The sequence below is a fragment of the Vicugna pacos genome, chromosome 9 (assembly GCF_048564905.1).
Source record: "Vicugna pacos chromosome 9, VicPac4, whole genome shotgun sequence".
Taxonomy (NCBI): domain Eukaryota; kingdom Metazoa; phylum Chordata; class Mammalia; order Artiodactyla; family Camelidae; genus Vicugna; species Vicugna pacos.
The window spans coordinates 40,968,954-40,996,909 of record NC_132995.1 but is presented as its reverse complement, the minus strand read 5'-3'; the positions used below and the strand labels follow the sequence as shown (position 1 = coordinate 40,996,909).

Here is a 27,956-nt window from a genome sequence, read left to right as displayed (position 1 = left end):
CTAGTCCACTGGGAACTGTTATAAAACCCAAAAGGCCCTATGTACTGCCCCCACCAAAGCCTTTACCTGGCTCATCAATGGCCCAGGACAAAGCTCACATGTCTCAGTCGGGCCCCGCTGCCCCCGCGAATGGCTAAAATGCTGATGGAGGAGCTGCTTCCTGACTCCAAGGGCAAGTTCTCACAGGTACACTCCTCACCCCTGCAACGCCTTTATCTGTGAAACCCCTCAGATGACCAGGCACACCTGAGGTGCTAACACAACACTGGGCTTGTTTACACATGCTGGGCTGTGAATAGGGGAATTGACTCCCAAGTTTTCTGTGCTGACAGGGGTCACAAGGCTCATGTGGGGAGAGATGACACGACACATTTATCCAGTAGACTTGTTCAGCATCCACTGGGTGCCATCCCAGATGCTCGGTGCTGACAGAAGCATCCTGTCCTGGGAGAGAATGGCTGAGCTCCACTGGAGCTTTGGACCTGTTAAAGTCTTCCCAACCTCTGGGGAGGGTCTACTCCAGTCTGGACATCTCTGGGATCCTGACTGTGCTTTTTCTCCAGTATTTTATTACGAAGATTTTTAAACATAAAGGTTGAAAGAATTGTACATTGATCACCTTTATACCCACCACAGACTTTACAATTAGTATGCTGTTATATTTCTTTTATCACTGATTTATCCATCCATTCCTCTAATCAACAATTAACTAATTTTTTGGGGCTGATAACGTTCTTGAATCATTCAAAGTCCTCATACCCCTCGAAGGAGGCCAGCCAACTTAACCTATTGCAGCTTTGTACACAGGAGCGTCTTCTCTCCCTCAGTTCAGGCTCAGCCTGGAGCTCTACAATGAATGGGCTGTAGATAGCAGGGGCTTGTCCATGGGAACCCCAAGGCCTGGAAGCTGTCAAAGATTTGATGGCTGTCACCCTTCCACCTGTGACCCCATCCAGTGTCGAGCATCACACCTTGCCCTCCTGTACACCAGGCCCCTTCCAGGTATCATCTCATCACGAAGAGTATGGGCTTCGGAGCAAGGCAGATAAAGGTTTGGGTCCAAATGAACATTGTAGTGGGAGAGTCACCATCTCTAAGCAAACTGTGACTCCTGTTCCAAACTGATGAGGAATCACTGAAATGATATGTTAGGATATGCAACCTGCCAGAACCCCTGACCTGGCCACATGGCCCTGGCCCTCAACAGTGGAGCTGGTAACAGCTGGAGTTTCCCTCCACCAGTCAGAACACCCCTGGGTGCTCAGCAGGCTTCTCTGAGTCTGGTGTCCCTGATAGCCTGGGAGACTTTCCTGATCCCAGCCACCAGGTAGTCACTGTAAGTCTAACCTTAATTCCTTGGTAACTGGTGCTCAGTACTTAGGATGTGAGGTGGTTCTAGGAGCCAGTCATAGGCCAGGCTTTAGGAGAGTGAAGGAGATGGGAACCTCACACCTGGACTCCAGTAAGTCAGGGCCTGGGTCAAGGACCTCGGCCTAAAGAGACCCTCCTCCTGACTAGAGCATGGGAGGGGGCTGAACCTACACAGCTGGCTTGGCCTTAGGCCCAAGGACAAGGAATGCCATAAAGCCAGGCCCAGTTCTCAGCCTCATGCCTATCACAATGTTGCTGCTCAGACTGACCCTTGGCCCCTCAGCTGGCTTGAAGGAAAGCAGGTAGACAGAATGGGCAGAGGAAAAAGGATGTGCCAGGGCTGGGAGGAAGCAAGAGGTAGGCAATCCCACAAATGGGACAGGAGCTTGGCCAGGCCCAGGGGGAGGTTTTAGGAAGCTGAGAAGCAATGGTTGGACCTGTAGTTTAGGAAGAGCCCTTAACCTGCATGCAAGGTATGGATCATTGAAATCTGGAGTGGGTAGAGAGGCTAGGGAGGAGACTATCCCAGGGATCAGGGAGAAAGATGGCCTGGGCTGGGGGGTCGGGGTGGAATTGAGAAATGGTAGGGAGTAGGTTGGAGAGATGTGGGAGAACAGACAGAACCTGGAGGCTAGGGATGCAGGCAGCTGAGATAGCTACAGGCCCAGAGGTGCTAAGGGTGAGAAGGCGTAATGAGTCTTCTCGATTTGGACCCCTCTAGGGGGCTTACCCTGGGGACACCCAGGAGGAGGTGAGAGGTAGGCTGGGATGTGGGAAACAGGTCCTCACCAGCCCAATGGCAGGCTGCAGTGTTCCTGCCATCAAACCGGTGCTGAGCTTCAGCTAGAGGGCTGTCAATGGGGAGAAGGTACTGCTGGGCTCCTGGCCCTGCCAGGTATCCCTGCAGGTACATGCACCCTGCGGGTGGGGCAAGATCCCAGGTGCTTCATGCCTAGGCATAGCCTGAGTGCACCGTATGTCTGACCCCTGAACCCAGGACAGCAAAGACTTTCACTTCTGCGGTGGTTCCCTCAGCAGCCAGGCCTGGATGGTCATTGCTGCCTACTGCAATGTTGTGTGAGTGCTTCCCCTCTACCTGCCCCACCCCAGTCCACACCTCCTCAACTCCTTTGTCCTGGATGCCCCTCTCTTGTCACTCTGCCCTCCCTGCGGCTGCCCAACCCCACTCTTACTGCAGCCACTTTGTCATCCTGGGCGAGTACGACCCATCATCCAGTGCTGAGACTTTGCAGGTTCTGTCCATCTCTCGGGTGAGTCCCTGGGCTGCAGATAGGGAAGAGTGGGTGGTGCAGGTGTGTGGGCTCTGGGGATGAGGAATTCAGGACATGCCTAGCCTAGCCTCCTCAGCACCCATTACCTGGGGGCCTGTGCCCACTCCCATCCTACATGGCCCCTTCCTGGCTCCACAGGCCATCACGCACCCCTCTTGGAACCCCACCACCATCAATAATGATCTTACACTACTGAAGCTCGCCTCCCCAGCCCAGTACACAACATGTATCTCACCAGTTTGCCTGGCTTCCTCAAATGAGGTGCTGCCTGAAGGCCTCACGTGTGTCACCACTGGCTGGGGCCGCCTCAGTGGCATGAGTAGGAACTTGGATCAAAAATCTGGATGGGAGTGTAGGGTGGGGACAAGTCATCTGGGGGCTAACCACCCCCTCTTGGCCCATAGACAATGTGACTCCGGCATGCCTGCAGCAGGTGGTTCTGCCCCTGGTCACCGTGAGTCAATGCCAGCAGTTCTGGGGCTCACACATCACCAACTCCATGATTTGTGCAAGTGCTTCAAGGGCCTCCTTGTGCCAGGTGAGCACAGCACCCCATCCTGTACTCTGCACCTTGTGGCACCCTGCACCCCCCACGCTGACTTCGCCCTTCTTCCCCTCAGGAATGACTCCAGAGGTCCTCTTATCAGCCAGAATGGGAATGTGTGGGTGCTTACTAGTATTGTTTCCCGGGGCACCAGTGACTGCAATGTGTGTGCACCTGCCATGTACACTCAGGTTAGCAAGTTCAGCACCTGGGTCAATCAGGCATAGCTTACAACTGAGCCCACCAGAGGCCCTCTCCCCATCTCAGTCCAGTAAAGACCCCAGGCTCTGTCCTCTTGTATATTCCTGTCTGTCTTCCTGGCTCAGGGAAAAGGAGAGGCTCTTGGGAGTCCCACTCCACACAATGACTTTGTCTTCTGGCATGGCAGGTGTTGAGGAGTCAGGATCCTCCCAGACTAGCCAAGACCAGGTTGGGCTCCCCCACCTCCTTGGCAACCCCTTGGTCCACAGCAAGGAGACTGGGCTGTCAGAATGAATGGGCAGCCTTCCCTGGGGAAGGCAGCCTGTTTATTGAGTACGGAGGATACATTTACAAACTGAGTACACAAAATAAATAACTGCACATTCTCCATCCACAGTCTGTAGCATAAAGGCCCAAGTCTCCAAACTCCCTCTGTCTTATCCTCAGGACCAGGTCCACCCTGGCCGAGAGGAAATAAATCCCCAGGATTTTAGGCCCCAGAGGCACTTTGGGAAATAGGAGGAATTCTGAGGCCATGGGGCTTTGGCTTTCCACTGCCTGGTGCTGGGAGCACTGGGGACAGAAGGAAGCGGTATATAAGGCACAGTTGACTTGGCCCAGAGTGGTCTCTTTTAGCTTGGTTTCCCACTGGAGATGGCACATGCAAAAAGAGGAGGGCCTGCCTCAAGGGTACCCACTGAGAGGAACTGAGGGCTAAACCCTCCCTGCTGGCAGGGGCCCTGCAATCCAGCTAAGGCTATAGCTGGGCCCTGGCTCCTTCCCACCCACAGAAAGTAGCTGTGGAGGGAGGGGGCTTGAGTTCCAGCCCTGCTTGTGGTGGGAGGAGGCACTGTGGCTGATAGGGGGATGGTCTGGCTCAGGCCTCTGGGAAAGAGGCCACCTAATTCCACCCACCTCTTGCAGGGGCTCCCTCCAGTCTGAGATTCAGCAGGGCCCTGACTGGAAGAGTAATGCTATGAAAACAAGCGGGGACAGGCTGGACCAGGCAGGGCCACCTGTGAAAAGGCCAGTGCCCCAGGCACTCAGGGTTCAGAGGCAGGTCACACAGTATGGCTAAGTTCCAGGAGAAGCCGCACAGAAGCTCAGCAGAAGGGGAGAGAACTGAGCAGCCCTGGGACCCTCCCTCAGTGCAGCAGCTCCTTCCTCCCCACTTCCTCTTAGAGGATGAAAGGTGAGCAAGGTGGTCATTCCTAGGCTGCCCATACTTGTGCCAGACACTAGATGGCACCTTCATGCAGCTGCAGAAGAGAGAACATCAGAGCTGAAGGGAGAGGCAGTGGGCAATACCAAGCGTGAAACCAGGGCTGACACTGGAATCCTGATGAGGCTCTCCCTGTGAAGCCCCTGCCCTTTGCTTTGGCCCAGGTGCCCCCACCCCCAGGTGCCCCCACCCTCCAGGTAGCAGCAGTGGGGCTCCTTTTAGTCTCCCCACAGTTGGGAAGGAGGCACCTGGGGAACAGAATGGGCATCCAAGGGGTAGAGGGAGGTGATGGTAGGCTCTGTAAAGCAGGCACTGAGAGCAGTAGGCTGGTGGGCAGAAACTCTCTCATAGACGGAGAGGTTGGAGCCTGGAGCAAGCCTGCTATCAACACAGCCACACAGTCCAGAGGGCCAAGAACCATTCCATGGCCTTACCACCAGAGAGCCTGACAAGTCCTAGGGCCAGAGGAGGGGTCCCTGGGGGCACCATGAAGCAAGATAGGTCTTGGCTGGGAGGTGGAGGGCTGTTTAGACTTAGCCAGGGATTGAGAGTCCAGCCAAGGCACAAGCTGTGTGCCTCCCTGGGCCTCTCACCAGAGCATAATCATGAGGATCAGGATGCCATGGAATATGGGGGGGGGGTGGACAAGGGGGAAGAGTCAGGGAGGAAGGCCTGGTGGAGGAAAGGTGGGTTCCAGAAGTAACTGTCCCAAAGAGTCCTGCGACCAGAGGACACCGTCTACCTGGCATTGCATGCTCCTCTGGTCTGGGGAAGAGCCAAGAAGTGAGACCAAAGGCCAGGGCCTGCCCTTTCCCTAACTGGTACCAGAGTAGTTGCCCACCAAAAGTCGCATCCATGCCAAGCCAGGCTCCCAGTTCACCAGGCTCAGGCCCAGGGTGAAGATGGGGGCTGCTGAAGGCACAGAGAAGGGGTTGGGGCCATTCACCTACCACCGGCCATACAAGCCCATCTCTAGAGAGGGCATTGGGCCCAGATGGCACAGCAATGTGTGGCCAGGCTGGGACCATGCCATGTCTGCAGCCCAGCCAGGTGGCTCAGCCATTGTACTGCTGCTGGTAGCGCAGGTTAAGCTCCCGCAGCTCTCGCTCCCGCACACGGCGTGACTTGTTGGAGCGTGTAGAGCGGCTGGAACGTGTGGACTGGGCAGATTTGGTGCTCTGGCAGCGCGACGAGGCACGTTTGAGGAGGTTTTGGGAGATGGAGCGGTGCAGATTCTTCATAGATGAAGAGGCTGCCATGCTCACCACCCATGGATGCCTCAGGGCCTGCAGTGCAGTCATTCGAGCGCCGGGGTCCACTGTCAGCAGGCGGTCAATGAAGTCCTTGGCCAGGTTGGACACGCTGGGCCAGGGCTAGAGGCCAACGACAAGTATTAGAGTGAGTGCATTTAACACTGCCCTCCCCATCCTGACGATGTCACCACCACAGCACTCAGACCTGTCCAGCAGCCCTGCTGCATTCTCCTCCCAGAGAGAGGCGCTGCCTGGCTCCTCCCATGTAGAACGTTCTAGGCTTCCCCTTCCGCCAATGCTGGCCCAGGCCGCTGAGCAGAGGTTGCTCTCTGGGTGAGGAGTCTGACAAGGGAGAAAGACCTGCTCCCTCCCCAAGGAGCAAACTTCTAAGGTGCCCGGGACTCAGAGTCTGGCTCAGGAAAGTGGCCCCTGTCAAGACCACCCAACCTACCCTTGGACCAGTATAACTCAGAGAAATTTAATGAGAATGGTCCAAACCTTCCACCATATCTTGAGCCAGACTTAAGCTCCCACCCCTGAATGCCCATATCAAGCCACTTCCTAGTTCTTAAAGACAAAGTCCACCCTCCTTCCAACTGACAAAGTGGTCAAAATGACCACTGCATTCTCTACATCAGCCTCAGCCTCTCAGCCATGGGGAGAGAAGGAAACAATTCAAGGCAACTAGATTTCTCCATCTGCTGAGAGGGCAGGGGGGACATGGGACCCTGGCAGGGACCAGGACCCTTCTCAGGGCATTTCTCCAGTCTGCATGACATCTCTAAGTCAGACAGTGGCTCCTGGCAGTGCCCTGTGCCAGCCTCATTTTAGTATGTGCTGTCCTCACAGAGGAGCTGATCAAAGCCTGCTCTACTACATGCACCCACAGCTGCTTTGTCTCAGCCACACACCAAGCAGCCATCCACCTCCAGCCCTCAGCCTGCACAGCTTGTCACCGGGCTGAATCTCAGGTCCTCAGGGTAAAGGACACTCACTCATATTTCCCTGCAGGCCTGTGTAGCTCAGGGCTCTGGTAATGAGGCCAACCTGCAGGGTGACTGAATTGGACAGGCACATAGTAGATTTTGGCTGGTACCCATGGCTTGCTGCTGCCACCTGAACACAAAGAGCCATTATGAGGGGCCAGCCAACCTAGACCACAGACACTCACTGTGGCCCCTGTCATTCATCTGAGAGATGGAAAGAAGCAGGCATAATGGGGCCACTGATAGCCACAGCAAACCTAAAGCTGGAACAGGTTGGGTCATGAGAATACTGTGCTGCCCTGTCAGCTTTTATGGTCTCCAAGAAAAGGAGAAATCACTGGGGAGCACACTGCAGCTCAGCCTGGCCTGTTGGTGGGGCAGCTCCAAACAGAGCTGGCAGCCCAGGCTAGCCAAACAGGGCTGGGACATGGATTCTGCTCCTGGCCCTTGCTCCAGTCAAGAGAGAAGAGGGGCAACTCCTCTGCAGATGACAAAATAAATAGAGGCAAAGCTGGACTCACAAGTCAGGAACCTGAATATGGATGGATCAGAGGCATCCTCACTTCACATCCATACCCAGCCAAACCAAGGCCCCCTGCAGCTCCAGTGCAGTCTTAGATGGGCCTCTCACCAGACTTGCACCACGGCTTAAGCATCTGCATCTCCAGAGTGACACAGGCTCACACTAGGCATCAACCCCTGCTGCTTGTTGCCATTAGCGCCAAAGTGAGCCAGATTGATCTGCCCCTCCTCCTCCCCTAGACATTCGCCTCTCCAATTACTGTGTACCTGCAGCTGTGTGCAGAATGCCAACGGGCTCATTAGTTGGAGGGCCAGCCTACCCTCCTCTCTGGCAGGCCCCAGATCTCCCCATGTTTAAAGAGCTGTGAGCAGCTAGACCAGGTGGGTCCCCTAAGCCAATGTGACTCAGCGTCCTGACCTGAGAACCGGGCTGTGCAATGGTACCCAGCCTCACCCTCACACACTGAGGAACACACTGACTTGCAGCAGGAAGTCAAACAGGCTGAACATAGGAAGGTGGTCTTCAAGTCAGCCCACTGACATCGGGGCAGGAACTTATGTTGACCTCCAGAACAGTGGCCCCTGGGAGCCCAGCTGAGGCCTCGAACAGGGCTCAAAAAGGAAAAACAAGGCTTTCCACACTCACCCATGGCCTTGATTCTGGCTAAGTCCATTCAGTACCTCCTAAGAAAGCAGTCAACTCCTGCAGACCAACCCATTTCCTTCCCCAACATATGCGGGTCTCTGGAGCCACCAAGAGCACAAGAGTATGTCTGGGAGCCTATGACTAACTGGCCAGGTAGCTTTCTGTTCCTCACAGGCAGCCAAGTGAGGAAAAAAAAATAGGTATGAGAAGAAGAAAAATGGTCAACTGTCATGTCCTTCGGCTCCTAACTGCAGGCTGTGGGTAAAGGACAGAACACTTGCCTCAGTATACTTGGGCCCAGATCAGGGACACATGTGGATCACAGGTGGCTGACAAAAGGGACAGGCCCCAAGTACCACCTGGCCGGTCTCCCAGAGGCTTCCACCTGTTTCTGGGCTGGCATGGAACATGGAAGGGAATGTTAAAATGTCAGACTGCTTGCCTCCAGACACTCAGGTCTCCCTCTGCTGTGTGATCAGAGGACAGCTGCAACAACCAGGGTGACAGCCCATACCCTCCTGGCCACAAATCTCTGAGCTGTGTGAGTAAGCAGCTGGGTTCTGCCCCAAGAGGAGGACAAGAGAGGCTATGGGAGAAAGGGTATCACCTCCCCACTGTTTCTGACCATCAAACTGGCTGCCTTTCTCCCTAGCCTGTAACCCCTAGAGTCCTTGCATTTTGGGTATGTACTTCTGATGCTGTAACAGCAGAGAGGCCAACAGGGTAGAGGAAGAACCTCCACCATGAGCACTTTCTTATCAACTTCACCCTCTTTATCCCTCTGCTTCTGTGGGACTAGTCATTCCTCCGCAGCAGAATCTAACTCCCCCTTCAGAGGGAGGCACCAGACCAGAAGGGGCTTTCCATTCCAGCTCAGAGGACACACTTCCTTCTGCCCCAGCCCCATTTACTTGCTCTAATGGCATAAGGGCCTGGCAATAACATTACTCAAGTCACTACCATTGTCCTGCCTTGAGTCCAAGGGCTAAGGGAACAAAGGCTGGAACCAACTCTCTTGGCCTAGGCTGCAGAGGGAGGAGGAAGCTGCCTCCTTCTAACAGCAAACTCAGCTCACAGGGCTTGCCCTAGACAGGCCTGACCACTTGCAAATGAGGGGAGAAAAAGGCATTGTGTTTCTTCTGGATGGCATCTGGGTGACAGATTAAGTGTTGGGCTGCAAGCCCAATGACCTGCATTCTAGGTCTACCTTCTCTGTTGACCATAGAGAAATCACAACCTCTTCACTTTTAATATTAATGCAATGAATTCTAAGTATCTTCTAGTTTCTAAAGTCCTGGATTCTAAAAAGATGGTTCCCCATCTTTCTTCCTCACTTGGCTGCATGTGAGGAACACGTAACATTTCAGCTGACTTGACCTCTTGACCTCTATGGATTCTTTTCCAGCCCATGATGATTCTGGCGAAGGTTCTCTGGCAGAGAAGGAAGCCCCAGCAAAGAGCTGCTGGAAGAAGGAAGGGAGGAAAAAAGCCTGGACTCTGCTCCCATGACTCAGTTCTTCCCTCAGCTTTGTCTCAAGATGTGTTCTCAGACCCAGCATTCCCACCCTCACAGGCTTCCTTCCTGTACTTACGTGGGCCTAAATGAGAGCAGAGAAAAGGGCACAGAGGAAATTCTGGGAAATGGAGCTTCAGGTTTACTCGGGAGAGCAGAATGATCAGTATGACAAGAACAGCACACTCTGATGTTGACCATGAGGAAAAGTGCTTTGAAAAAATAAGCAGAATTAGACACTGTGTGCTGGTGGAGCCAGCATCCCCTCCTCTGGTTAAGATACTCACCCTCCTGGTGTCTGGACTTCTAACACCAGACAGAATCCACCACCCTGGGACCTGGCAGGGGATGGGTGGGGGTCTGAGCAGCAGAAAAGAAAAGGATGTTGGGGGAGAGAGCATGAGAGGAGAAAAAGAAGGAAGATAATAGTTTGTAAAAGAGGCAGAGAATGAAGATAAAAATGAGAAAAGGTGCGACAACTTAAAGGTTAGTAGACCTGTATTCTAAAACTTGAGGTGAATAACCAAATGAAATCTTGCACCCCACCTGTCCCTGCACAGAGTCCACAAAGTGAAGGACAAGGACATGAGGGAGTGGGTTACAACTCAAGAGTCAGGAAGGATGCTGTGTGCTTGCTTTGGAATCAGAGATGTTGGCAACCTATGCCAGCAACCAAGTAATGTCTGCTTTAACAATGTCCTGGAGCAGCCCTAGAAGGTTCTGGATTTCAGAGCCAGCTGCATGGTGTTCTTTTCTGTCTCCATTCAAGGGTTCTGCTGAAGTGAGGTGATTTCCAGGGCTCAACCTGGCTCTTTTTTTTTTTAAACTTTCTCTCATTCTAATTTCTGAGACAATTTGCATCCCTGGTGGCTGTTAGCAGGTCACCCATACTGTGGCCTCTGTCCCCAGAGGTCTGTGTTCCTGGAACCCTTGGTACAGGACTCAGCTCAGGACAGGCACTTGGTCTCCATGGGATGGCAAGATGAGTGAAGAAATGAAGGTGACTCAGCCTTGTGCCCCAAGCCAGCCAAACCATGCAGGAGCAACAGTCAGGTCTGGGCACTACACTTGCACTGGGAGGCAGAGAAACTGAGGCCAGGAAGACACGCACAAGAAGGGTGACCTTGTGTGAAGGAGGCTAGAGAGGCACACCTGGTGGGGTGTGGTTGGATCAGGTCACCCTCAACCATCTCAGTGGGGACAGGAGGGGGATAATGTGGAAGGCCAGCAGCAGATTTAAAGAGGTCGGAATGTGGGAGAAACAGCAGCCCCAGCAGCTCCCAGAGGAACTTGAAGGCCTAGACGCAACAGAAGCAAAAGCAACTCTGAAAGGGCAGACCTACCCAGGTGGAGACAGACAATGAGAAGAGTACGAGAGGGAGGGGACGGATGGGACACTGGGAGCCGCCTGAATACAACCCACGATACACCACTTTGTTGGAGAGGCCTCAGCAGAGCTGGGAAATAGCAGTGATGAAAGGAGGCTCTGACCCTGTGTTAACGAGATGCCGTAGGTAGTCAGAGCAAGGTGCTTTGATAAAAATGGCTAAATGCAGCAATGTGGGGAGGTGGACATCTGTTTCTGCAACCAGGACAGCAACAGCAGAGGGATGCCTATAGGACAGGGCTCCAGGAAGCCAAGAGGTGACCCAAGGGTGGCACATGAGGGGGCTGCTGCCCCTCTCCACTCAGAGCCTGCCTCCTGCCCCGACGAAGAGAGAGCTACCCCACATTCCTCCAAGAGGTCTCCAACCACAGTGACCAGTGAGGGTCCACTGCCCATACCCAGTGGACCAAACCATGCTACCTCCCAGTGACCAGTCAGGGATCTGGACTGAGGGTGTCTGCTCCCTCAGTAAATGAGGGAGACTTATTTGTTGAACATCCACTGGGTACCAGCTTTGGTGAGGTAGAATGGCCGTTCCAGAGGGAACCTTCCTGGACAAGTTATGGGGGCATCTACTTGGCCACCTGGGATCCTCACATAGAACCAGCATTACCATCCAGCACTTGACACCTGGCAGCCACCAGCAGACAGGCAAGGAGGAAGAGCTTCATAGGAAAGAATTCTAAAATCAGTCTGTTTTCTTGTGCTGTCAGCTATTGACACAGATACGGGAAAGCCATCCTCTGACTTGCTGGGGGTGGGCAGCAAGAGAAGAGTGGTGAGCTGATGGTCCACCACAGCCCCCATCCACACTGGAGGTGGGAACATGAGACAATTAAAGGCATCCGGCAGAAGCCAAGCACGAGCCTGGAAACATGCCACCCGCCTCCCTGCATTCCACTCTGCTGCCTGCACACATCCGGTCTCCAGCTCTCCCACACCCATGGGGTATTCGTCCCCATGGCTCTGGGGCAAGGTCCTATCCCTGCTCACCCAGCTGCTCCTGTCAGAGTACATGAACAAGGTTGCACGTCCAGTCCCCACAGGTGCTGGCCCCCTTCACCTGGAGAGCATTGGGACACACTACACTCGCTGCACCTCATTTTATCTTCAACAAGTGTCAGAGTCACTTTACGGACTGGGGAAGAGCTGGGATGGGAATGTGAATGTCAACTCTGGCTCTGGGCAATCATCCTATCGCAGGGCTATCAGAACTACCAGACAGTGTAACTCACTGCCCCAAGCAAGTGCCCCTTGGCCCAAATGGATGGATGGTCAGCTTGCAGCCTGGAGAGCCACTCCTGGAAAGCCACCTCCCACCAACCCAATCCTCCGGGAAGTGGCAGACCAGCCCTGCAGGTTGGCTTCTTCTCCCACCAGGATTCTGTACCCTGCCCAGCAGCACTTACTCTCCTGAATAAGGTTTGGTGAGAACCTTTGCCCAAGCCCACTTGTTCCTGGTACAGTCACCTGGGCTCGCCCACAGCTCAGAGACTACTCAAGCAGAGGAGGGTGACAATTAAAGATTGCTAAACGTGGCAGACAGCAAAGCTACTGATGGCATCACTCTGTCATCAATCCCACAAGGGCCCCTTCATCCATCCTGCCTCTAGGAATAGAACTCTTGACAAAAGCAATGACATTAGGCCCACAACGTCACATTTCATGTCAAGTGAATCACAGAATTTCCAAGTTGATGGGACCATAACAGTCCTCTAGTAGGGTACAAAGATGGTGACTCACCTCCTGTGTCATTCCTCTAGAAGCAGCTGCTCTAGACCTCCCAGGGCCTCCTATGACAGGAAGCGCCCTCTTTCAAGATGACTCTGTGTCTACAAATTGTTCTCACACTCACACAGGCCTTCCTCACATCTGGCCAACATGTGTCTCCCCATCACTTCCAATACGACCCTAGCTTGGCTCTCTCCCCTCCAGCACCTCTGGTCACTGAGAAAAATTTCAGATTTCTCCTCTCAAAATCATTTGTCACAGCCTTCTCCTTTCCAGCACTCTCTTCTCTTCCAAGATTCCTGCATTTCCTTCTAACTAGGCCTGGCCAGCAGCCCCTAAGTACATCTCTAGCAGGCGTCCCACTTCTTGGAGTCCAGCTCCCAGAAGAGAACATTCCCAGCCAGCAGGAGCAGCCCTGTCTGCTTGACAGCTATTCACTTCTGGGTCCTTCCCAGGGCATCACCAATAACCACTGGTGCTTCAATTAGGAAAAGGAGGAGAAAGTACTGGGAGTATATGTATTGATACACATGCTGTCCTCAAGGAACTTACAGGCTGGGGAGGAGAGTTATGTCCACAGACAATAGCCTGGCAAAGTGCTGAAACAGACCCCAGCAACACAGTGAGGAATGTGTGTCAGGGAAAGTAGACTGTGGGGATGGAAAGGCCAAGAACTCTGAAGCCAAGATGGCCTGAATTCAAATCCCAGGCCTGCTTCCCTCTCTATGAGACCCTGGACAAGTTACTTAACCTCACTGGCCTCAGTTTACTCATCTGTAAAATGGGGGGATTACACCCACTGGGAAGATTATTGTAGAGATTAGACATGTTGGATGTAGAACCCTCAGACCTGTGCCTGGTACTCAGTAGAACTACACAATGGCAGTGGTTGGCATTATGTTTAATGGAAGCAATACTGAATTGGATGGTTTAGAGCTGGTCAAATTTCTAAGGCTGACATTGGGAACAGAGGGAAAAGCCTGAGCAAAAGCATAGTGTGGGGAGTGAAAGGAGCAAACATCTCAGGCCTACAGTATGTAGGGAATGGGGTGGAGTGTGGGGCCAGAGCTAGGGGTTAGAGTATCTAGAACGTTGTGCTTATAGGGCAGGTGCTGAAGGAGGGCCCACTTCTGTGCTTCCCTCCACCTCTGGTCCCCATGCAGGGACATCAGGCAGGACGTACACACTCTCTGGGTCAGAGGGCAGCCTGAAGTCCTCTCCCAATCTGCCTCATAAGCTGATGCTCCTCCTGCAGAGCTGCAAGAGCGTTCTGTGCCCCACCCTGTCTCTCCCTCAGCTGTGGCTCACATGTACCATGTGGAGCTCAGTCTCTGGAATTCCCCATCTGCCCCAAACATCCCCAGGATACCAGGCTCCTCCATCCTAAAATTGGATTACTCCAACAGCCCCCAGTTAGCCTTCCCCCGCTAGTCTTCCGCAACAGTTCCTGCTACATTTCCCCTTCACTATCAAGAACCCAGAGGGCTCCCTCCCACCTAATGCTTTGATTTCCCAAATAATCCCTGGCACCACAGAGCTCCCAGAAGCAAACACCAGGCCTGGTCCAACCTCATTAACCTCTGTTCCATTACTCCCAAACAATCTGTTTATTCTGGAGCACAGTTAGCAATGTTGCCTTCTCTGAGCTTTCTCCTTCTCAAAGCCCACCCCCTCCAGGAAGCCTTCCATTCAAGTCCACAGAAATCATAGAAGGCTACATGGACAGAACCCTTGAGAAATAAGCACGCTGGATAGGGCCTGGTGTATATGAGACACCACTATAAGCGGGCAAGGTGCCTATGAGAAAGGCACTGAGTGCCAGAGGACTTACTATTGGTAAAGAATGCATACCTCCAAACCTTGATGAGCTCAAAGCTGGCACAAACTTTGCGCAAGAAACTAGACAGAAACAGCCCCCGCAATCCAGCATGCTCTCAGATAGGTTTTCTGGCAGGGCCTTGCTCACTTAGATGGCTTTCATAAGGGTAAATGACCATCACACAGTAGAAGACAGATTGCTGGATGAGGGAGGGGACAGAGCCCAACCCTAAGAAGGGGGGCCAGTCCAGCCACCTGCCCCAAGCCCCATGGCCCATGTTCCAGATCACCCAGGCCTGAGCTGGCATGTGCCTGCCAACAAGGGTTCATTCTGTGGCCATTTTCTATTCCTAGTCCTTTCTCCCAGACAATCTCAAGTTTCATGGGGATTGGGAATAGGCCTTCATGTCTCTCTGCATCTTCCTCAGGTGCACTTACAGGCAGACAATGACCAGCAAAACAGAAAGACAGACACCTGGTCTCCAGCTCAAAGAGCCTGATTTAATGATGATATCTCCTCACCCAGGAAACACCCCAAACAAACTCTTCCCAATCAGAGCTCTCTGCAGATGGTGGTAGAATCTGCTCTTGGGGTCAACCAAGCTCCTGGTAACAGACAGGTGCCGTCAGTGCTGGTCAGGGATTTGACTCTGGGACTGGGAACTGAGGTTTTCAACTTCAAGTGAAGGGTAGTGGGCTCCAAACGCTGGGCTGGGCAGTGCCCATCCCCTACACTGGGAGCCCCAGACTCATGCCACATGATTCTAGCAGAGGAGGAAGCAGAATCTCAGGACCCAGTCCGTGGCCACAATAGGAGCAAGAAGCCTGAGTCCATTCCCTATCCCATTCATTTGTCTTTCTCTCACCCTCAGATAATCAATAACCAGTTAGCAAGACTCTGCAAGTTCCAATTAGATAAACTGCCTCATCAGCAATTGCCAGAATCGGGAACTCGTGAGCCAATCTACAGACTTTTGGAAAGAGTCTTCCTTTGTCAGCATCTCTTGGGAAACTTCCCTCCCTCCCTCCCTCCCACAGCTAAGCTACACCACACATAGCTCCAAGGGCAAGTCACACAGGGCCCTGGCACAAAACTGCCTGTGAGGTGAATTCTATGCTTTCTGACCATGATGAAACCCAGCCCAGAGGGTGAGCAGGACAGTGTCCTCTGTGACCATCCCATTACAGCCCAGGTATCTAAGCCAGTCAGTGTTTGTTTTATTGAATCCCATTTGGAGCAAGGAAGAAAACATAAAAACCTTTAGGGGAGAGCTGGAGAATGTCCCAGGTTCTCCTTCACCTGTAGTCTCAGCACAGAGCTGGCCTGGAGAGGAAGGCTTCCTCCCTTCTTCACACCATCCTGAGGCGCATGACCTGGCACATGATGCCAGCCCCCTTCCCCACGGGAGGGAAGTCCTTGGCTGACCACACAACCATGCCCTGAAACTGACAGGGAGGATGATGGTGCACAGGATCTCAAGCACTAAAGGTACTTTGCCTTCATGAGACTTTGCTGTAGGAAACACTGCTCTGGACCAGTTGGCTGAGGCCAGGGAGGGCCCAGCCCAAAAATCCCTGGGAGGAAAGCTGGGTTGCAGAAGTAAGCTAGTCCCAAAGCTCCTTCTCCTCTGCATGGGCTGTTCAGGAGGCAAGGACAGCAGGCCTGAGAGGAACACTGTGGGGAGCACTCTGCAGGGGGCACTTGGGGAGGGGCCCTTGCTGTCTTGGCAGAATCCTGTCATCCTGCAAAGCTCACCTCACCTCCCACATAAAGCTGTCACCCATTCTTTCTTCACAACCTCCCCAAGCACACCACTATATTCCAGCTTGCAGTGCTTACCATTTCTGTAGTTAGCCTCATCTCCAACCCAGTCAGCATCCTGGCTAAGAACCAACCAGTTCTTACTTTTTCTGTACCTTCCTTTGGCTCCCAGCAGTGCTGAAACCTAACAGATCTTTTCAGGCATCAGGGCTATCAATGGATCCAAAGACACAAACTGATGGCCTGCCGGTTGAATTAGGCCCGCAGGTAAGCATTTTGTTGGGTTAAGTACAAGATATTGCTTAAGTATGTGAATTATATTCCAATATTTTAATATCAGATTTTCTGGCTTCTTTTTAAAAAACTGGAATGTCTGGGTGCATGGAGTCCTCTCTGCTGTGTCAAAACTGGGCAGAGATGAGAAGCAACTGTTCCTTTAGACAGGGCATCGTCACTAGCCTGCCCTAGCACTCATGAGGAGATGTTGTGGGCTCCCTGCCCCCACTTCCTCTCAGCCCACCTCTGAGCTCGCCTGCAGTTGTAGTGCTCCTGTGCGAGCAGACAGCTTCACACTGCTGCATCTCTCTGCCTCTTTGCCTGAGGACTTTCTCCAGCACTAGGTGGCATTCAGCACAGCCCAAAAGTGCCAGGGATTTAATGACCCCGCTCACCTCAAAGAAATTCTCAACTCATACTAGAGCCAGATTAAGCCCACCCACTTTCCTGCCTCTCAGTGGTATGATTCTGAGGTATGTTTCACATGATTATTCACAGGGTCCCCAGTGGGACTGAGTTCCAGTGGCCCACAGTGGCAGTCCACTCCTTCTTATACCCCTTATTGTCTTTCTCCTTTTCTGTCTCACTTTCCCCACTCTTCACTTATGCTTACTGGAATCATAATTAAACTATCTAGTCCCGAGTCCTTGTCTCAGGCTTCACTTTTGAGAGAACCCAAACTAAGATACTCTACTAGTCTCACTTCATCATTTTTACATTATCTGCCTGGTCCCAAGAACATGGCCTTCAGAGCACATCCCCCTGATTGAAGGCTGCAGGATAGAACCCCCCACACCACACACACACACAGGGGCCTCTCAGCATCCTGGGACGGGCAGACTCACCTCCCCCGAGTAACTGTACTTGCCCCTGAGGATCTGCCGGTACAGCCGGGTGCGGTTGTCATCCTCAAAGGGCATGGTGCCACTGAGCAGGATGTAGGCAATAACACCCAGGGCCCACATGTCAACTGAGTTGGTGTAGGGCTTGCGGACCAGGACCTCAGGGGCAATGTACTCAGGTGTGCCACAGGTGGTCTTCATCAGGCAGTCATCACCCTTCTTGCGGGCACTGGCCAGACCAAAGTCGGTGATGATGATCTTGGAGTCAGTGCCTGGGTGGTAGTAGAGCAGATTCTCAGGCTTGAGGTCTCGGTGTGTGATGCCCAGTGCATGCAGATATCGGACGCCATCCAGTACCATCTGCAGTACCCGCGTGGCATCACGCTCAGTGAAAGAACCCTTGGCGATGATGCGGTCAAAGAGCTCTCCACCAGTGGCCAACTCCATCACCATGTACACGCGCTCCTGTGTCTCAAACACCTCCACCAGCTGGATGATGTTGGCGTGGCGCACCCGGCGCAGCACACGCAGCTCTGATTCACAGACCTCCCGTCCCTCCCGGTACTTAGTCTCAATCATCTTAATGGCATATGGCTGCCGGGTTGCCCGGTGCTCTACACGTACCACTCGGCTGAAGCTGCCTCGGCCAATCAGGGCTTTGATGTCATACTTGGCTGTCACACGTGGGTCAAACTTGGCCCTGTACTTAGCTACCCTAGCCCTGCGTGGTGGTTCTGAGGGAGGTTCTGTGTGGCCAGTAGGGGGCACACTAGGGAATGGATTTGCACACTGACTGGCTGCTGGGAAACCAGCTTTGAGGGGGCCAACACTGTCCACCTCTGTGATGAAGTGCTTGTATACATCGCTCTTAGTGCCACTGAAGGGCTCCACCTTCTTGACCAGGTCCAGCTGGACATCCTTGGGCGGCTCAGGAAGGACCTTGCTTGTCCCACAGCCCATCACGGACACGGAGGCATCCTTCCTAGTGAGGCTGGCAGGACCTGCTCTGCAGGCAGTGCCCCATCTACACCTATACAGACAGAAGAAAGGACAACTCAGCAATGCCAGGGACACTTCTGAAGGGATACCAGCCACCCTCCTCAACCCCAACCCCTTACCCCTAGATAAACCTAGCCTGAAGACCTGCCTCTAACATAGTTCCCTGTAAGGGAGAATGGCTTTCCCCTCTGAGGGCTTAGGGTCCAGGTACCATGGAGGATCTAGATGAAAGACTGGGTCTGAGCTCCAGGCTTTTGATTCATGTCTCCCTGGATCTGACTTTCATGCTACTCTTCAACTCCGAAGAGGGGCAGGAACATGCACCATGCTCAGCTGTCACTATCCCCACCCTCCTCCCTACTCTGCCAGGGTCCCTTATCCTAGTTGAAGTCCTGTATTTTTTAAAGGTTAAAATCATTCCTCTTATTACTCTAACTCATCTTTTCTGAAATGGAGGTGTGGAGTGTTAGAGGCGCATTTCCAACACTATCACCCACCAAGGCTCAGAAGGCCACTTCTCCAAGGTTTCCCCGCTCATGGATATCTTCCTGGCCCTCTAGGCCTCCTGCAGGGGTTGATGCTCCCCCTGTGACAACCATCACCACTACACACTGCCCTGGGTCTTTGCCCTAACCTCACTCTTTCTGGATGGCTCCCATTAACTTTGCTAATGCATCATCTTCACCCTGGCAGTTTAACACCCTTTTCCAGGGTCTCCCACTTACCCAGTTTACCACATAGATAACTAAAATGCCACACAAATCCCAGAATGGCTAAAATCAATCCCAGTGAACTTGGGACCACAAGCCTTAGCACGCTGCCACCAGGTAGCCACCAAACTAACCTGGGCTTCACTTAAGAGGCAGAGGGGGCCTTGAGCACAGAAAGGACACAAGCAGCTTCACCCAAATGAGACTCATGCTGTGGATTGGGGTATGCTGCTTCTTCGGGATGAGGATCCAGGGGCCTTCCCCATTTGTTTCCCAAAGATGTTCTGACTATTAATACCCTGTGGCTGGTGGAGCCCTGGACAAGGTGACATGATGAAGTACTGCTTTCCAGAGGTCATTTCTATCTAGGATGCCCTTCTCTAACTCTATCTGAGGGCCCGAAGGGTGAAAGAAGAGAGCTGAGAATTTCCTATTATGACATACAGAAATGGGGATAAAATAAGCAATTCAGATCAAACGTTTACTGAACATCTACTAGGGATACAGGAATGAATAAGACATCCAGTACTGGTTATGTTTTAACATACACATACACAAAAAAACAGGCAAAACATGGTCAATAAACTCATAATCTAAATGATGAGCAAAGCATAAAAACAGGTAATTGCAATATAGCAAGGTAAGTGTTAGGCTTGAGAAAATAAGAGTAAATGTGTAAAATGATGCAGGGATTACGGAAAGCTTCCTGGAGGAGGGGACTCCCACGCTGAGTTTGAAGTAAGAATAAGCGGATGGGGAAAAGTGGAATGGCATTTCAGGCAGAGACAATAACACACTCAAAGGCCCAGAGGAGCACCCTGTGCCTGCAAATGGGCAGTTTGGCAATACGAAGACAGGACTGGGGGCTGAAGTGTTGGAAAGTCAGTAGGAACTAGGTTGTGGAGAGCAGCACAAAGTTACGGTGAGGAGTCAGGACCTTCCTAGGAAGTGACAGGAAGCTACCAAAGGGTTTATAAGGAGAGGCAATTCTGTGTTTAGAAAGAAGTACAAGGCTGAGGGTCAAAAACTGACAGGGTGAGTGAGGAGGGGGGAATGAAGAGAGGTCAGCTGGGGAATGTACTGCCAGGGAATGGAGGCATGACCTAAGGGGTGAAAGGGAGGAGAAAGCGGCACTCCAGTCCCTTGCTCAAGTTCCTGGGCAGAGGGTCAGTAGTGCAGCAGGAGGGACAGGTTTGGTAAACAATGGGGAAAGTTAAGTTCTGGATGCATTGTGGTGGGGTGGCCGACTGTAGAATCTAACGGTTGAGAAGAGCTGGTCAGAGATTCCATGGCTGCCCAAGGGTGGTACTTGGGGCCAAGGGACAACACCAACACCAACTCCTACCCCCACCCCCTTGCAAAGCCAGCAAAAGATCCCATGAAAGGCAGCAGAGGGAGACCCAAAGAGGTTTTGCTAGGGCATCTTGAGGGTCACAGAGAACCCACACAGAGACCCTCAGATTCCAGGGAGTCAACAGCCTGAATTCAAGATGGTAATAATTGACCAATGTGGCCAACTCTTCCAAGGAATAAGCTCACCTCTGAAACATACACAAGACCTTGATTACCAATCCATCAGATAAAAAGATCAAAGATTAACGGCTTAGGTTTTAATCAGTATGTAAACATGACTCTCAGCAGGATGAGGTTTATCTTTCTTTATATGAGAAGAAAAGATTCCTCCACTAACACAAGGCTCTTCAGAACTTGCCGCAGTTCTCACCCAAATGCTCAGGAGATCCCACACAGCAGCTTAGGAAATCATGTTTAAACAACGGCATTTAGAAACAAGGTTCCTTTTCACAGAGGCCAAAGATTAGAACTGTGGACTTTGGAATTCTGCAGACTCATCTCTTCTTTCAGGGAAAATACAACACTCAATATGGTAAAAGGCTGCAGCCCAGGAAAAATACAGCTCTTGGGCCAGGTTTCCTGAGGCAGAACAAAGGCCCTGATCCCTAAGACCACACTGTAAGCAACGCCTACAATTCAAAGAAAAGACAAATTGCATGGGTGACCCAGCACAGCTACTCAGATGTCACTTCTTCCTGGTGAGAAGGCAGAACCCTAGATCCACAAAATAAATGTCTCCAGGTATACTCAATGGCTCTTTTTCTTTCAATGTGCATACCTAGTCTGGTCCTGATGAGAAAAACTAAGGTTTACAAAGAAAAGGCCTGAGCTCTCACTTTAAACAAAGCCTGAGCAAGGTTCTCAAGTCAGCAGTAAGAGAACCAAGGATTACCCTTCTCTGACCTGGGACACAGTTTCTCTTACATTTGTTTCAGTTAGAAACTCTTCAAAGACAGGCTGAAGCTGGTACTCCACCTTCCCAACTACAGACCGAGAGTGGAGGAGAGAGGGTGCCAGCTTGGGATGGGGGGTGGGGGGTAGGGAGAGACAACTGATAACTCCAGGTGATCATAGCTGCTCCACACTCCCATTATATCAGTTAAATCTCTTTCCACATCAGTTAGGTAAAAAAGCAAACATAGAGACAAGGGAGGCAGCTGGCAAAACTCCTTCTGGGAAGAAAGGAAACGTGTTTTCCTGTCATCAGCTCTCCTGGGTGTGTCCCAGCAGAGTGACCAGGGTGGGTGTATGGGTAGGTGAGGATGAATGAGGAAGCCTCAGGAAGAGACCTCCTAGGAGGGTCACGCTATGCCAGCTATGACAAATCACCATTCCATTTCACCACACCAATTCTGCCGCATCTTACAGAAAGTACTGAGCTCTCTAGAGTCAGCCTCCACACCCTCAACTCCTAGTCTGATCCAAAGCACTCCTCAAAGAAGGTAAATGTGGTAGACAGAGTGCAGCAGTGGGGTGTGAGCACTCAGCACTTCTGTCCTCACTAACACTCTGTAGAAACAACAGGCCAAAAAGGTAGAAACTTGTTCAAAGACACTCGGATAGTGATGGCCAAGCACAAACCCAAATCTCCTGGTTCTCCATTCAGAGCTCCAGAAGTGCCTGGAGCCTGGCAGAATTCAGCCTCACCAGATAAAGGCCTCAATCCTTCCTCATACACTTAGTTGGTGAATTAATGAAACTTTACTGAGGATCTTTTCTGAAGGGCATGTCTTCTGAAACCTCCATTCCAAGCACAGTCCGGGTCACGCTGCTCACTACTATAATCTAGACTGCTTTTGATCACCAGAGCGGTCAGCCTCTTGAGGGAAGGGGCCACTTCTCAAGTTTCTAGATCTCTCTAGCTCCCGGCAAAATGCTGAGCTCAGAGCAGTCATTCAATGTTTGTTAACAATGAATGAAAGGTGGTCTGGCTAGCTCTTGAATTTCTTTTTTGCTGCAGGGCAACAATCCCAGAACCTCAGAAATTTTCAAGTGGCAGGAAGAGGCCAGGCTGGTGGTTAAATCGGAGCAACACAAAGGAAGCTGGAGCTCTTGGGCCTTTTGGGCATTACAGATTGTTATCGGAACTCCAAAGCAAGTCTGTCCACAAGCTGCCAGATCCATCTGCAGGGAGGCCAGGGGCCCAGGAAAGAGGGCACAGGATGGATCCTGAAACAATTTCCTGGCCACAGAAGTCTGTGGATGTCACCAGGCAGGGTGCCAGTAGGCACTCGGCTCTCTCCAATAACACCTCCTAAGATTGTTCTCTACGGCAAAGCTTTACAACCTTTAGTTTTCAAAGACCTCTATATTCTGCTCCCGTGTTTTGAAAGACTGTCTTTCAAAATGAAGTAGGCAGTAATCGCTCAGGAATCCCAGAAATAATTAACTGCAAAATAGCACTTCTAACCAACCTAATGCAAGTAAGGAAAACGGGCAAAGAAGTCTGTCATTTTAGACAAAACCCTCAAACAAGGACCTCTGCAACCTTAGGGGGAACAGCGGGATTTTGCTTTCTGAAATAGGGAAACTGACATGAGACAAAGCGATTTCATTTTCAGAAATAATTCTACAAAACCACTTCCACAAGTATGCAAAGATATATCTGTACACGCAAGTTCATGAAAACATTCTTTATAATAATAAAAAGAAAGTGGAAACAATCCAAATATCCATCAGTAAGGAAATAATTGAATAAACTATGGTATATTCATGTAATGGAATGCTCTACAGCTATTGAAATGAATGAGGTAAATCCATATATACTGACAAAGAAAAGTATCAGTCAAGTTTATTGAGTAGCTTTGTCCTGGGATCCATGTTTCTGATGTAGCAAGTATTTTAAAATAGTATGTGAAGCATATGTCCAATGAGGGATTAAAAAAAGGTATAGACATATATATGGAAGAAAAATATCCTGGAAAGGTAGAAGAGAAATTGTTGACAGTAACTACCTCTACAGTGTGGGAATGTGGAGGGAACAGGTGGAAGGAAGGAAGGAAGGGGGACTTTCACTTCTCACTTTACACACTTCTGTGCCACTGCTGTATTTTTAAATCATCACCACATATTTCATTTTTGAAGTTAAAAATATATATAGTATAGAAATGTATAGACTAGTACCTGCAATAAGAAAAAATCTAGAGGAATACACACCAATTATTACACCAAATTTTAGGAATATACACCAAATTATTAAAAATGATTAATGTTTATCTCTAATTTGAAAAGATACCTGCATCTCAATGATTACAGCAGCACTATTTACAACAGCCAAGACATGAAAGCAACCAAAGTGTCCATCGACAGATGAATGGATAAAGATGTGGTATATATACAATCATATATACAAGAGAATACTCAGCCATAAAAAAGAATGAAATATCATTTGCAGCAACATAGATGGACCTAGAGATTATACTAAATGAAGTAACTCAGAGAAAGACAAATATCATACAATACCACTTATATATGGGATCTAAAATATGATACAAATGAATTTATTTACAAAACAGACTCACAGACATAGAAGACAAACTTATGGTTACCAAAGGGAAAGGGGGCTGGGGGAGGGATACATTAGGAGTCTGGGATTAGCAGATACAAACTACTACATATAAAACAGATAAACAACAAGGTCCCACTGTATAGCACTGGGAACTATATTCAGTATCGTATAATAAACCATAATGGAAAGGAATATGAAAAAGAATGTACATATGTATAACGGAATCATTTTGCTGTACACAACATTGTAAATCAACTATACTTCAATTAAAAAAATGATTAGTGTTTGTGTCTAAAGACATGGTGCACTATTCACTTCTGTAATGTTTTAACTTATAATATTATTTTGTAATAAAAATTGTTATGACTTCTTTTTGGAATATAGTAGCTCAAGACCTTACTTCTCAAGAGCTCCAACTATGCACCACTGCTCTACATGGTAATATTTGGTAAGCACAGACTTCTGCCTTAGAGCTGAGAGAGGGAGAGAAGTTCAAAAGTTTGTTGTGTCCTCATCATTTTATCCTGATCCCAACTCCATCTGAGACATCCCACCTACAGCCCATTCCATAATCAGAAATACAGACTCTGGCAATGTACCTGAAGTTCTCCTTCCAAAATCCCAAAGTACAACCCACAAATAAATTTACTGAGCTCCTGTTGTGGGCCAGGAACTCTGCCAGGGGCTGTGACAGACAAAAAGAAAGCAGTTATAATCTCTGCTCTCAAGGAACTTAACAGACCAGATGGTTCTACACCGAGAGTCCCCTGATCCATTTCTCTTATGATGCTAAGTGAGGCTACTTCAAGGCTGGCAGTCTGGAAGGGGTCCAACTGAGATAATTTGCCCCCAGCAAATGAAAACAGCACATTCTTTTTTACTTCAGCATCACATGGGACGCCATGGCAACAGGGGGTTGTACCAAGAATTAGCTCAGTGATGACCTAGCCAACACAAATCAGCTTAATACTCACTGAGTAAGATTCTTGGAAGGAAAGAAAGTTCAAATAAGTAAGTCTTTCTCCAGCTCTCAACAAGCAGAATTGTTTCCCTTCTTCCAGGGCTGTTCTCAAATTTTTCTGTGTATCCTGGGATCAATGGAGACAGCTGTTCTCAGCTATCAGAAAGCTTGAGTCAACACTTAAACACACCTATAACCAATTCACATCAGACAGCTAGGAAGCACTGAAGAGGATCAAATTTGCTCACACAACATGCTCATACTTACAAAGTAAAACAGAAGGCCAAACCAAAGTCTCACTCATTTAGCTATGAACTTGTGAGTGACAGAAAATCCCAGTATCTAGTTCAGATTTCACAGTCACTAGCATCTTCAGGGATATTCCATTCCAAGTGAGGCACAGCTCTAGCTCAGTGTAAAAGGCAAAGAGGTTTCCTGAAAGCTGCACTTTCTCTAGCTCATTTATACAACCTAACAAGCACAGGAATGGCAATTAGACCTGGACAATGTTTGCTGAATACAGCAAACCCACCCTCCAATGAGTCAGCAATCCACATAACTTCTAGGAGAATAGCCAACTGCAACTGCCCTGAGTAGAAGCATAGTTTTGTCAGAGCTTTCCCTGATGATTAGAAATTACCTCAAGGAAATTACATTACATTAGGTAGCTTCCTACACAAGGTTCAGTTTGAAGAGGGAGCAGGCTTTTGACAAGGGATGCACTGTGGGAAGAACGGCCATTAGTAATAACAGTGGCTTCCATTTCCTGAGTTCCAACTAAGTGTTTTATATGCATTCTCACTCCTCTCTGCAACCACATAAAGTAGGCATGATTATTCCTATCATGGGACGAGCAAACTAGGACTCAAAGAACCTCAAGATCTCATAAAAGCCAAGAACTGAATCTAAGTCTTTCTAACTCCAAAGCCCATACTTCTAATCACCAAATCATACTGCCTTCCCAAGGTATGGGCAATGAGACTACAACAGCTGTGTGCCACAGGGCATCGCCAGCCTTTCCCATCGGACAAAGACACAACAGTTTTCTGGAGCAATGATCTTCAACCAGGGAGCACAGTAAAGTCACCTGAGAGTTTTTTAAAAAAATACATATTTCTACCAGATTCCAGATATTCTGAATCAAAATCTCAGACAGTGAGACTCTTGAATTTGTATTTTGAAAAACCACCCCAGGAGAATTTAGACCATCAAAGTTGACAAGGCTGCACCACTTACCACACACATACATGTGCATGTGCAAACAGGACATACACACTTGCTCTGCTCATTTCAGGTCCTGGCCCATGACAGGTACTCAACAATATAGTTGAGCCTGTATCCATTCTTAAGCCAGCAACCTATCCCAGCCGATTCACCTCCTATTTTATGCCAGGCACAGAGCCTGACACTCAGATGCAAACAAAAATAACACAATCCCCAGACCCACTATCAGGTGAGATAACACAATATACTCCAAAGTAGTAGCAAGAATAAAAGTACAAAGGAGTCAGCGATTACATGTGAAGGGAGGCTTTTCCAAAGAAATGAAATCCAAGGTATTTTTTTAAAGAAGAGATGTAAATTTTCCATACTGGTGGGTGGAGGTAGGGGATAAAAGAGTATTACAAAGTGAGAAAACTGCATATCTAAAGCAAAAAGGTATTAAAACACAGAGCTAAAGGCAAATTCACATATCCCCAACAAACTATGTAAACAGGAGACAAAAGTGCCCAGGTTTTGACTTCGGGCTATGTTTCTACCCAGTTATGAAGAGCCCTGAACGCCTTGCTATGAAGCTTGGCCTTTATCCTGTAGGTAGCAAGGAGTCAGTTTTAGACAATGAAGGACTTAATTCAGATTTTTAAGTGGAAATGATCAATTTATCGCTTCGTGGAAGGGGAGTGAATGTGGAGAGCTGGGCTGCCCCTTATCAAAGCAGAGGGATAACTGGCTTGCGAAGCAGGTGGACTCAGGCCCGCTTTTTTCCCGCCTGAACAAGGAAGCGACCAGCTGCCCCACTGACCCCTGGCGTTCAGTCGCATAGAGGGTGTAGAGTAGGTGCCGGACAAGAGAAGACAGTGAGGACAACCGGATTAGTTCACCCTGACCGATGCCGACTTGCTGAACATCAGGCAGGACAGCTGACCACGTCCACCTGGCCCTTGCGGCCTCAGAGACGGGTTATCCAGCACAGCAGCACGTTTCGAGGCCAATTAACCCTTGGACACCGGGAACCCCGAGCTGCAATCGCCTGGCCTGCTCCTCAGTCCCGTAGGCCCCGGAACACCGGGCACGGGCCGAAGTATGGGCAGGAACGGGCCCGGTGCTCCAGAAAGTGACCGTGGCCTCTCCTCAGCCCCTCCTGCCCGTCAGACCGTCGCCGTGGGCAGGGCCGCCTCACCTCGCGCGGACGGCGGGCTCTTCGGCGTCTGGGCGACTGTGCTGACCCTCTTCGGGTCGCAGCCACGGCCGCCGCCGCCGCCGCCATCCTCAGGCGTCAGCGTCGTGGCGTCATCACAGCGCGCGCTTGACGCCAAAACAAATCCGGGCCGCCCACGGGGCGGAACAGGGGCGGACTCTCGGGAGAGCCGGGCTGCCCGGTTGGCGGCGCTCTGAGAGTGGCTTGCCAATCAACGCCTTCAGGGCGGGGCCGGGCTTTCTCCAGGAGTAGAGAGTGTTCAGTGTTGCTCCAAATGTTTCCACCTTAGGTTTAGGCAGACACTGTGGGTAGTAGGGAGAAAGTTTCTAGATTCAAATTAGGGTGGGAGAGCGCTTTATAGTGCCAAATGGGGGATGTAGTGCATTTCAACAGAGGTTTCTGAAACTCCGCAAAGGATCGGTTTAAAATACCAATCTATTAAAACTGCAATTAAAATAATTCAGACAGTCAGATGTGTTGAAGCTTGAGGATCCGTGATATCAGTTTGGGCCAGCTTTGGCGTAACGGTTTTTGTCTGTTTTAAGGGTTGTTATTGTTACTAAATTTAAATACATCCTGAGACTGCAAAGCAAGTAGATTAAAGAAAAATTGTTACCATGAACGATTCCGCTTTAGATTC

At 50.3% G+C, this 27,956-nt stretch overlaps 2 protein-coding genes across 2 annotated transcripts; one reads left to right on the top strand and one right to left on the bottom strand.

Annotated features, from left to right (window-relative positions):
- Positions 1-129: 129 nt before the first annotated feature.
- On the top strand, positions 130-3,567 carry CTRL (chymotrypsin like). Its single transcript, XM_031680912.2, is given in 7 exon segments — positions 130-186; positions 2,093-2,278; positions 2,369-2,448; positions 2,570-2,642; positions 2,802-2,982; positions 3,068-3,200; positions 3,284-3,567. Coding segments are annotated over 7 exon segments (861 nt in total). The 3' UTR covers positions 3,435-3,567.
- Positions 3,568-3,691: 124 nt separating this feature from the next.
- Positions 3,692-27,424, bottom strand: PSKH1 (protein serine kinase H1). The gene is made up of 3 exons (XM_006203714.4): positions 27,299-27,424; positions 17,370-18,396; positions 3,692-6,003 (listed from the first exon to the last, which is right to left on the bottom strand). The coding sequence occupies exons 2-3, from the start codon at positions 18,324-18,326 to the stop codon at positions 5,686-5,688; spliced, it is 1,275 nt and encodes a 424-aa protein (XP_006203776.1). The 5' UTR covers positions 18,327-18,396; positions 27,299-27,424; the 3' UTR covers positions 3,692-5,685.
- Positions 27,425-27,956: the final 532 nt, after the last annotated feature.